The sequence below is a fragment of the Theropithecus gelada genome, chromosome 19 (assembly GCF_003255815.1).
Source record: "Theropithecus gelada isolate Dixy chromosome 19, Tgel_1.0, whole genome shotgun sequence".
In the NCBI taxonomy this organism is placed as follows: domain Eukaryota; kingdom Metazoa; phylum Chordata; class Mammalia; order Primates; family Cercopithecidae; genus Theropithecus; species Theropithecus gelada.
In genome coordinates, this window is record NC_037687.1 from 615,715 (window position 1) to 627,332 (window position 11,618).

Here is an 11,618-nt window from a genome sequence, read left to right on the forward strand (position 1 = left end):
GGAGGCGCAGCGCCCGCTCGCAGCGCGGGGAGGTGGGAGGGGAGCGGGGCGGGGAGCGGGGCGGGCGGGAGGGAGAGGGGAGCGCGCCGGAGACGCGCGCGCCCAGCCCACCCCCTGCGCCCGCCGCCGCCCGGACAATAAACAGCCGCTTTGCGCGGGGCGATGCCCGAGCCGGTGCCGCCGCCCCCGCGCCGCGCAGCCCCGGCCGCCAGGCCTTAGCCCTCCCCGGCCCCCGCCCGGCCGCGTCCCCCTCCCCTCCCCTCCCCCGCGCGCCTCCCGCGCCCGCCCCCGCCCGGCACCGCGGACCCACCCGGACCTCGGCGGGGAGATGGAGTGAGTAGGCGCGCTCGGGTCGCGGGGCTGGGGGCCCGGAGCGCCGGGAGCCGGGGAGGGGGGAGGCCCCCTCTCTCGCGCCCCCACTGGGGGCGTCGCGGCCCCCGCGAGGAGCAGGAGGCGGCGCGGAGCTCCTGGGGCCGCAGCTCAGCCGGGAAGAGACTCGGGCTGGGCCGCGCCTGCCGGGAGGCCTCCCCGCTCCCCGACCCCGGCTGCCCACCCACCGGCGCGTGGGGACCCGGGCAGCGGCGGCTCGGGCCGGTCCAGGACTCGGGGAGGGGGAGGCTCGAGTCTCCGCCCGCGCCCGCGTCTCCAGGGCGAGCCTCGGCTCTCGGCCACCTGTGGGGGGCCCCGGGGAGATGGAGCGACCCCTCCCCGGATTGCAGCGGTCCGGCCTCGCGCTCACGCACCCTTCCCCCGCCCCAGCCTGAGCGCACCGCTCCTGGCGCCCTGGACGCGCTCGCGGGCCGGTGCTCCCCCACCCCCGCCCTTCCCAAAGGCCTCCAGGGGTGTCCCGAGCCCCCCGCCACTGCCCAGGTCCCGAGTTACCGCTGGCGGGAGAGGGGCTGCCCTCGGCTTCCCGGGTCTCCGGGATGTGTGAGAGGGGAGAGGAACCGGCGCTTTCCAGCGGGGCGCCTGGGTCGGATGCCCTCTCGGGGAAGTGTCTCGGAGCTGGGGCTCCAATGGTGTAGCTCCAGGAGTGGGCTGGCCCCGGGCTGGGATCCCTGGACCCCCGCATGCCTGCGCCTGTGTGGGGTCGGGAGTGCTGGGCAGTGGAGGGTTCCTTTGCACAGCAGGTACCAAGCGAGGGCGCGTGGTCATTTCGGGGACCGGTCCCCTCCTCCCGGTGCTCGCGTGCCCCCCTGCCCCTCACTCCCACAGGTGGGCACTGCACGGGCAGGGGTCAGGAGGCGCCTCCTGGGGTCACCCACCTGCCCACTTCAGGACAGGGGGGCCAGCTGCCCTGCTGAGGCCCGGGTCCCCACCCCAGCCCGAGGACAGAAGACCGGATCTGGAGGCCGCCTGTGGCCCCCTGCCCTTCCCACTGGGCGTGTTTTCTAAGCCACCAACTTTCCCCGGGGGGACTCACCCCTGACCCGCCACGCCCGCGGCTGGGTGGGGGCCGCTGCCTCCCTCCCTCCCTGGGAAAGCGAGACACCCAGTGTCCTCCGCTTTTGAAAACCCAGACAAAGGCCTGACCCCGCTCCCAGTCACCCCGCCCCGGGAGCTCAGCCAGGGGCTCAGGGGAGCCAGGGCCCAGACTTGCCTGGTCCACACCCCCACCCCGCAGCCTTGTTTATCTGCCCTGCTCTCCAGGCCCCGGGGGAGCCTCTGGGCCTCCGACAGCCAGGCCTGGGCAGGGTGTGGCTGTGGGGAGGGGGCTGCCTAGGAGGACTACGGAGATCTCCCACCCAGAGGAGGGGTGTCAGGGAACACTCCGGGTCGGGCCCATTGTTTCCTTCCTGCCACCCCTTCCTTTTCCCACGGGGGATACTGAGGCCCAGAAAGGAGCTGCTGCCCTCCCCCACCGGTCACACAGCGCCTGGTGGTGGGGGGCTCGGTGCCTCCTGCTCTGCCCCACGACTTCTCCGTCCTGCGTCAGAGGTGGCCCACAGGTCCCCATTGGGTCATCACTGCTTTTGGGGACACACATAGGGGACAGGCACCCAGCGTTAATCGGCTGTGAGCCGCCATGCGAGGACGCCTCTCTCCCGGGTTCCCGGGCTGACAATGGGTGGGGACAGGCCCATCTGGTGCTGGCCCGTCTTGGACACCTGCCCCTTCGTTCTTCTCCCCAGTGGTCTTCAGGCACGAAGGCCCCGTCCGCTAGAACGTGGTCGCTTGCCTCCTCCCGTTTCCACAGATTTTCCAGTCGAAGACACGGGAGCTGGCTGTGGTTTATGGTGGTGCCTGTCTCGCTGGAAAGTTTCACAAATAAATTTAAGAATTTAAAGAATTGTAAATGTCATTCAAGAACAGGTTAAATAATTTTTTGTTAAGGTGAGGGTTTAAGGAAAACTAGCGGGTTGCTAACCACAGGGCTGATGCTGCCAGGGTGCTGGGGTGAGGAGACCGTCCAGGAAGGAGTTGGGGAGAATCTCTGTGGTCTGGGAGGGTTTGTGTGGCCCCTGAGTGACACATGGTCTGGCTGGTAAAATGAAGATAATTGGGCTTGGAGCAGCCATTCTCCAGCACCCACAGCCCCGTCCTGGGTAAAGGCAAGGCTCAAACCCCCAGAATGGGGAGGAGAACAGACTTGGGCCTGGACAGATGGTCGAGACCGGCCCAGACTCCTCCCTGCTCGCAGACCTGGAAATTTTCAAGAGGAAACTCTCCGTGTTGGGTGCTAACTGGGTCCTTAACGCTCCTTCACACTTGCTAATCCCCCTTTTGATTGAGAAGCAGAGCCTGTTAAAAGGTAACAGTATCTAGTGATAATTGAATTGAATAGCAAGCTTTTATTTTCATTGTATCTGTTTCTTCTTCGTGTTTTCTTGTTTATGGACGTGGCTTCTGGTTTGCTCAGTGTTGATCACAGTATAATGTTTCTTTCTAAAACAAGGTGATCTGATTTCAATTTCAGTGGCTTTGAAGGCAAGGAATAGACAGATACTGTCCGGGAGGCAGTGGAACTTGGGAAAGTGGTTGCTTCTTTTTTTCCATGTTGCCCAGGCCGGTCTGGAACTCCTGGCCTCAAGGGACTTCCCGGCCTCAGCCTCCCAAGTAGCTGGGACGACAGGTGCGCGTCATTGCACGGGAAGGCGGTTTGAGAAGTGTAGGCATAATTTATGTAATTTATTCACTCAGCAACCATTAAGTGGGTACCTGCCTTTTCCACAGTTCTGTTCTGAGTGCTCTACGTGTGAATTCCTTTGATGCTTTTTTTTTTTTCTTTTGGAGACAGAGTATCTCTCTGTTGTCCACGCTGGAGTGCAGCGGTAGGATCTCCAGTCACTGCAACCTCCGCCTCCTGGGTTCAAGCAATTCTCCTGCCTCAGCCTCCCGAGTAGCCATGACTACAGGCGCCCACCACCACGCCCGGCTAATTTTTGTATTTTTAGTAGAGGCAGGGTTTCACCATGTTGCCCAGGATGGTCTTGAACTCCTGACCTAAGTGATCCGCCCGCCTGGGCCTCCCCAAAGTGCTGGGATGACAGATGTGAGCCACGCGCCCGGCCGGCACTTCCTTTTTCCACGGCCCTGTTCCGAGTGCTTTATGTGTGAAAACTCCCTTGACCCTTGATCCTTTTTTTTGAGACAGAGTCTTGCTCTGTCGCCCAGGCTGGAGCGCAGTGGCGCAATCTCGGCTCACTGCAACATCTGCCTCCCGGGTTCAAGTGATTCTCCTGCCTCAGCCTCCCGAGTAGCTGGGACTACAGGTTCATGCCATCATGCCCAGCTAATTTTTTGTATTTTTGGTAGAGACGGGGTTTCACCGTGTTAGCCAGGATGGTCTCGATCTCCTGACCATGTGATCCGCCCGCCTCGGCCTCCCAAAATGCTGGGATTACAGGCGTGAGCCACCATGCCTGACTTTTTTTTTTTTTTTTTTTTTTTTTGAGACAGAGTCTCTTTCTGTCGACCAGGCTAGAGCACAGTGGTGCGATCTCAGCTCACTGCAACCTCCACTTCCTGGGTTTGAGCGATTCTCCTGACTCAGCCTCCTGAGTAGCTGGGACTACAGGCTCCCACTAACACGCCCAGCTAACCTCTGTATTTTTAGTAGAGATGAGGTTTTGCCATGTTGGGCAGGCGGGTCTCAAACTCCTGACCTCAGGTTATCCGCCCACCTGGGCCTTCCAAAATGCTGGGATTACAGGTGTGAGGCACCGTGCACAGCCGCTCCCTTGATCCTTACGGAAGCCCTGTGCGAGAGGGAAACTGAGGTACAGGGCGGTCCAGTGGCACGTGTAAGGACACACAGCTGCAGAGGCGTGGATGGGAGTTCACTGCTGGGTGGTCCGAGGGTGCTCCCTCTAAGCGGCCGAGGGCGGGGATGGGGGAGGGTTTTGGGTACCTGTGTCTGGGGGTTGTGGTCTTGTGAGGCGTGGTTCTGGATATCAGACATCCTGGTGTCGGTTTTCGTTCGTGGTGTGTTTACTGAGAAATACAGAAGTTGGCCTTGTCAGTGGTCTTGGCTCCTGGGGCACCTGCCCTGCTTCTGTGCCCACCCACACCGTTCTGTGATTTGGGAGAGGAGTGTGGAGAGGGGGTGTCCTGACTCCCCGTCGCGCCCTGGCATGTCACTCTCCAGTGGGCCTCACTATTCTCATCTGGCGAATGGGGACGTGACTGCCATTCTTGGGGGAGGCAGGGTTAGAGGAGGGGCAGGTGCTTATGGGCCTAGACCCTCTGAGCACCACGCAGTGGGGGCATCTCTGCCTCTACCCCCTTAGCCAGGTTCGTCCTCAAGGGCCTCGGATTTTGAAGCTTGGAAATGGGCTTATGTTCTTTTTGTTTGTTCGTTTGTTTGAGACGGAGTCTCGCTGTCACCCAGGCTGGAGCACAGTGGTGCTATCTCGGGTCATTACAACCTCTGCCTCCTGGGTTCACACGATTCTCATGCCTCAGCCTCTCAAGTGGCTGGGACTCCAGGCATGCGCCACCACGCCTGGCTAATTTTTTGTATGTTTTTTAGTAGAGACGAGATTTCACCATGTTGGCCAGGCTGGCCTCGAACTCCTGGCCTCAAGTGATCTGTCTGCCTCCACCTCACAAAGTGCTGGGATTACAGGCATGAGCCACCGTGCCCAGGCTGTGTTCGTTCGTTCGTTCCTTCCTTCCTTCTTTCCTTTTTCTTTCTTTCCTTCTTTCTTTCTTTTCTTTCTTTCCTCCTTTCTTTGTCTCTCTCTCTCTCTCTCTCTTTCATTTTTGAGACGGAGTCTCGCTCTGTCGCCCAGGCTGGAGTACAGTGGCGCGATCTCAGCTCACTGCAATGTCTGCCTCCCTGGTTCAAGTGATTCTCCTGCCTCAGCCTCCTGAGTAGCTGAGACTACAGGCGTGCATCACGATGCCCAGCTAACTTTTGTATTTTTAGTAGAGATGGGGTTTCACTGTGTTAGCCAGGATGGTCTCAATCTCCTCACCTCGTGATATGCCCTCCTCAGCCTCCCAAAGTGCTGGGATTAAATGTGTGAGCCACCGCACCCGGCCTTCTTCTTCTTCTTTTTTTTTTTTTTGATACGGAGTCTCGCTCTGTCGCCCAGGCTGGAGTACAGTGGCGTGATCTCGGCTCACTGCAAGCTCCGCCTCCTGAGTTCACGCCATTCTCCTGCCTCAGCCTCCCGAGTAGCTGGGAATACAGGCGCCCGGCACCGCGCCCGGCTAATTTTTTGTGTGTGTTTTTAGTAGAGAGAGGATTTCACCGTGTTAACCAGGATAGTCTTGATCTTCTGACCTTGTGATCCGCCCGTCTCGGCCTCCCAAACTGCTGGGATTACAGGCGTGAGCCACCGCGCCCGGCCTTCTTTTTATTAGACTGAGTCTCCCTGTCTCCCCCAGGCTGGAGTGCAGAGGTGTGATCATAGCTCACTGCAGCCTCAACATCCCGGGCTCACGTGATCCTGCACCCAGCGTCTTGAGTAGCTGGGACTACAGGTGCCACCACCACACTCAGCTAATTATTTTGTTTTGTTTTTGTAGAGACAGGGTCTCCCTGCGTTGCCCAGGCTGGTCTCAAACTCCTGGGCTTAAGCGATCCTCCCACCTCAGCCTCCCAAAGTGCTGGGCTTACACACGTGTGAGCCACTGCACCCAACCTGATGTTGTTTAAAAGCTTCATCTCGGCCGGCGCAGTGGCTCACGCCTGTAATCCCAGCACTTTGGGAGGCTGAGGCGGGAGGATCACAAGGTCAGGAGATCCAGACCATCCTGGCTAACACGGTGAAACCCCGTCTCTACTAAAAATACAAAAAATTAGCTGGACGTGGTGGCGGGCGCCTGTAGTCCCAACTACTTGGGAGGCTGAGGCAGGAGAATCGCTTGAACCTGGGTGGAGATTTTGGGGAGCCAAGATTGCACCATTGCATTCCAGCCTGGGCGACAGAGCAAGACTGTCTCAAAAAAAAAAAAAAAAAAAAAATTCTATCACCTTTTTCTCAGTGTGGGCTCCTGTTTCTTCTTATCCTTTCTTGATCTAGGAAACCCGTCATTTGTTTATCGAACAAATGCTCCCTCCTCACCATCCTCATGCTGTGCAGGATCAGAAGGGTCTGGAAGGCCATAGAGGGTCTTCCCTGACGTGTGAGAAGGGCTTCCTGATCCAGTCCGTGAACCTTTTCTGAGAAGGATGTTTCAGGGTTCATCCAGGCAGGCAGAAGGGTGCACCTTGTGGAGGGACTAGAGGTGGGAAAGTGTTGGAAGAAGAGAATAGTCTTCGGTGTTTGTTCCTGCTGGGCCTTGAGTGCCAGGATGGGGAGTCATGGATAGTGTGTGGGCAGGGGAGGAGCAATGGCTGACCTGGTCATCAAAAAAAAGATTCTGGCAGCTGAGGGGTAAGACCAGGGAGGAGCAAGTCATGGCCAAGCCTTGATTGTGGCCACCAGGGCCACATGGAGAGAAATGGCAGAGGCAGAGGGGGCAGGACCCCATGTCTAGGAGGGTGAACACAGGATTCCAGAACTGTGTGTGGTCAGCAATGCCCACAGGGACAGGGCACCCTGGCCAGGGAGAGGTGGCTTGGACCCTGGATACATGAGGGGATGGAGGGGTCCCTCTGGGAGGATGGCTGAGTGGACGTCTTGGTGTCTGAGGAGTGTAAAATCAGGCCAGAGTGGCCGTCTCCTGCCCCAGGGTTTCAAACAGGAATTCAGGGACAGTCAGAGCCGGTCACCGGGACAGAGCCTGGACTGGGTGGGGAGAGGAAAGGGGAGCCAGCCACAGGAGCAGGCCTTGGGATGGGCAAGACTTAGATTAGGGCCAATGGCGGTAGCTCACACCTGTAATCCCAGCACTTTGGGAGGCCGAGGCAGGTGGATCACTTGAGGTCAGGGGTTGGAGACCAGCCTGGCCAACATGGTGAAACCCTGTCTCTACTAAAAATAACAAAAATTAGCCGGGCGTGGTGGTGGGCGCCTGTAGTCCCAGCTACTTGGGAGGCTGAGGCAGGGGAATCGCTTGAACCCAGGAGGCAGAGGTTGCAGTGAGCCAAGATTGTGCCATTACACTCCAGCCTGGGTGACAGAGCAAGACTCTCTCTCTCAAAAAAAAAAAAAAAAAAAAGACTTAGCTTAGGACCAAAGCGAGGCCTGCTGAGCGGGAGGCACTGCATGGTCAACACTGGTGGTAGGACGGGGCCAGGCCTGGGAGCCCTGCCTGGGTGGGCAGAGGCTGTGGGCAATGGAGGCAGTGATTCGGGACCCTGAAGGCCAGGGTGGGACAGAGGCCTGGGGTGCTTCAGTAACTCCATCAGGAAGCAAGAAGCTGATGTCCTCATCAGTTTGTATTCAAATGCTTCCAACCATGGAAAGTCTCAGGGCAGGATCAGCAGGGGCTTCAACGCCCCATGGGGGTTGGGAAGGACCCCAGTCCCTGCCTTGGCCTGGCCCTTGTTGAGAAGGCTGGCATTCCCATTACACACGCACACAGATATGTATACACATGTCTCTATGTATATAATTCTTAACAGCTTTATTAAAATATAATTCACATGCCACACAGTCTGGCTATTTAGTGTACAGCTCAGTCGTTTTTAGTACACTGCAGGGTTGTATATCTTTCTTTCTTTCTTTTTTTTTTTTGAGATGGAGTCTCTCTCTGTCACCCAGGCTGGAGTGCAGTGGTGTCATCCTGGCTCACTGCAACCTCCACCTCCCGGGTTCAAGCCATTCTCCTGCCTCAGCCTCCTGAGTAGCTGAGATTACAGGTGCACGTGCCACCACGCTTGGCTAATTTTTGTATTTTTAGTAGAGACGGGGTTTCACCATATTGGCCAGGATAGTCTCGATCTCTTGACCTTGTGATCCACCTGCCTTGGCCTCCCAAAGTGCTGGGATTCCCGTGTGAGCCACCACGCCCAACAGTGTTGTGTATCTTTCACCGCAATTTTAGAACGCTTTCATCACCCCCAAAACAAGCCCTGTCCCCATTACGTGTCCCCTCCCATCCCCTTCCCCGGTCCCTGGGGAGCCAATCCCCTTCCTGTCTCTGGATCAGCAGGTCCTGGACATTTCATAGACATGAGATCACACACTGCATGGCCTTGTGTGTCTGGCGTCTCTCACTGAGTGTGACGTCCTCAAGGTGCATCTGCGCCGTGGCTTGGGTCAGAGCCTCGCTCCTGTTCACAGCTGAGTTGTGTTCAAGTGTGTGGACAGCCACGTTGCGTTTACCAGAGCATCTGTGGATGGACACCCTGGTTGGTTTATCTGTGAATCTGTGGTTCCCCCCCCGAGGTGGTTGAAGCTTCTGCTCCATTCACACTGAGGAGTCCGGGTCCTGCTTTACAGAAATGTAAGTCGTGACAGTCAGTTTCTTTAAAAAGAAGAGGAAGTGATCAGATGACAGGTGGCCCTGGGAGTGGCGGGAGTGTGAGAAGAGGGGGCTGGGGGCTTCCTCTGAAGATGGAAAGACCCTCATTGACTCCCAGGGGCAGCGAGCATTTATTGAGCACCTACTGTATCCCTGGTCCCAGGGATGTGGCAGGGACAAAAATGGCACAGTTGCTGTCCTGGTGGGAAGACAAGATCACACCTGTAATCCCAGTACTTTGGGAGGCTGAGGCGGGTGAATCACCTGAGGTCAGGAGTTCAAGACCAGCCTGGCCAACATGGTGAAACCCTGTCTCTACTAAAAATACAAAAATTAGCTGGGCGTGTTGGTGGGCTCCTGTGATCCCAGCTACTCAGGAGGCTGAGGCAGGAGAATCACTTGAACCCAGGAGGCGGAGGTTGCAGTGAGCCGAGATCGTGCCACCGCACTCCAGCCTGGGCGACAGAGAGAGAGTCCATCTCAAAAAAAAGAAAAAGATAAGAAAAGTGGTCCGGGTGGAGATGGCTGCAGGGGGTGCTCGGGGCTGAAAATTAGGCCGGAAGAGGCCTAAATGAGGAGGTGACGTCTGCAGAAAGGCCTTGGGCGTGAGGCCTGTGGAGGTCTGGGTGACTGTGCACCAGGCCAGGGTGCAGCCAGCACAGGGGCCCTGTGGTGGGAGCTCTGTGGGGTGTCTCAGCAGTGTGGCTGCAGTGGTGTCGGGTGGTGAGGGACCATGGGGCCCCTGCAGCAGGGTTTGCCCTGAGACCCTGCGGAAAGCCAGGGAAGGCCCGGTTCACGCCTCACTGCCCCATCTTCCTGTGAGGGCCCGGGCAGGGTCCAGCTTTTCTCCCTGCCTACCCCAGGTTAATAGGCAACAGGTCTGCTTCTGTACGTCTGTGGCCTGCTTTGACCTCCGTCTTCTCTCCCCACCGGGTGATGCGTCTCTGCCTTAACCCATTTAGGGTTCTTGGTGTCCCAGAGACAGGGGTGGTCTCCGTGCTGTGTCCTGGGAGGGCTGGGAGGAGGTTCCTTCGTGGAAGGCTGCCTGGAGGAGGTGGCTGTGCTGGATCTGATCTTGGCAGTGGAGAAGGGAAAGGGGAAGCTGGGAGCTATTGAAGGGTGAGGGGCTGACACTAGGGCTTGGAGCGGGGCAGGGCGGTGGAGGAAGCAGGGCCGGGGGCGCCAGTACTCAGGGCAGACACAGGCTCTGAGGACCGAGTATCACCTGGACTGGGAAGCAGCTGAGGTCCAGACTCCCTGAACTCCATCCCCTGCCCAGTGGGGGAAGGGGCCGCCCTGCTCCCCCCTCACCCCACACCTCGCAGCCCCGCGTGACTCCCCCACCCCCCACCATGGCCAAGGTCACCGTCAGCTCTTTCCTTTCAATTAGCAGCAGGAATGTTCCCGGCGCTGGGCTCGGCGCCTGCCCGGGCAGGGACCCCCTCGTTCTGGCTGGAGCTGCCCGGGCGTGGGTTCTGGAAGGACAAGTGCGACGCCCCCATCCCACACACGCCCCTCCCGCCCCGGACGGGCCCGCCCTGCTCGCTGGGTGACCTTGGCCGTTGCGTAACCTCTCTGGACCCCTCCAGCACCAACGCCCCGCACCGCGGAGGCCTCTTTGGGGCTCTCTCGTGGGGTTTGGGCCTCAGTAGCTCATCTCCTGGAGCCGGATTATCTCACGCGCTCCAGACGACGCCCTCGCCGGGCCCCGAGCCGCCCACACCGCCACGCGCCGTAAAAAGCATCGCGGGGACGGGAGGCCTGTGCGCGCCGGGGTGGGCGTCGGGCGGGGGGTGTGGCGCTCCAGGGGCTCTGCGCGGCTGCCGGGAGCCAGGGAGGCTCCGAGACCCAGCACCTGCCCCGGGACCCCCAGCAGCACCAGGACCGCCGCCGCCCCGAGCCTTTCCACGCCTTTGCCCCGGACTCAGCTCCTCCGCCCAGCATGTAAGACCTTTTGTGATCTGACCTCTGCTTCCCTCCGTGAGCCCAGGGGAGCCCGGGAAGCCCCTGCTCCGGGGTCCTGGTCCCGGCCTCGCTGATCAAACGGGAACGAGACTCCCCCGCGCCTGGCGGGCCCCGCCCGCAGGAGGATGAACGCCTGGCGAAGGCCATCTGCAGACCGCCCTGCTCGGCCTCAGTTTCCCCGTCGATGAAATGGGGCGGACCCGGCCGCAGGAGGGAGTGAGCGCTGGGGGAGGCGTTCTCGGTTTGTGGCCGTTTCCTCAGTTTCCCCATCTGTGAACTGGGCCGCAGGAGGGAGTGAGCGCTGGGGGAGGCGTTCTCGGTTTGTGGCCGTTTTGATCCGTGAGTCGTGGCCCTATTTCGCGTGATTTTTCGGATCTGTGACGTGGAGCGTTCTGCCGGCCTGACCTTGGCTACCCGGCGTCGGGGGCGGGTCCACACCCCTCCCGGATGGAAGCCCCTTCCTGGGCGGGCGCCCCCCGGACGCCCAGACGGGACCCCTCTCCCCTCCCCCAGCCGCAGCGCGGGGGAAAAATGCCTGACCCCTCCCACCCCTCTAGGCCGCCCCAGGCCCGAAGCCTCGGGCCCCCCCCAAACCCCCAAGGGGCGGGGGCGGGAGATGCTGCGCCGGCCCCACCCCCGCGCGCCGGGCCTCGGCGTTGCCATGGGGACCGCGCGGTTGCCACGGCGACCGCCTCCCGCGGGCCCCGCCATCCATCACCCGGGGCGGCGGCGCCCGGGCCTGGGGAGGGGCGAGGGGAGCGCATCCTGCGTGTTCTGGGAAGGGGCGAGGGGGGCGCCCGGGCCTGGGAAGGGGCGAGGGGGGCGCATCCTGCGTGTTCTGGGAAGGGGCG

General features: G+C 60.1%; 1 protein-coding gene across 1 annotated transcript in view; it reads left to right on the top strand.

Annotated features, from left to right (window-relative positions):
• Positions 1-276: 276 nt before the first annotated feature.
• Positions 277-11,618, top strand: part of PALM (paralemmin) — a 37,500-nt gene continuing 26,158 nt past the window's right edge. Inside the window, exon 1 of the mRNA XM_025367709.1 lies at positions 277-333. Coding sequence (XP_025223494.1) covers positions 329-333 — 5 coding nt within the window. The 5' untranslated portion in view covers positions 277-328. The remainder of the gene's footprint in view (positions 334-11,618) is intronic.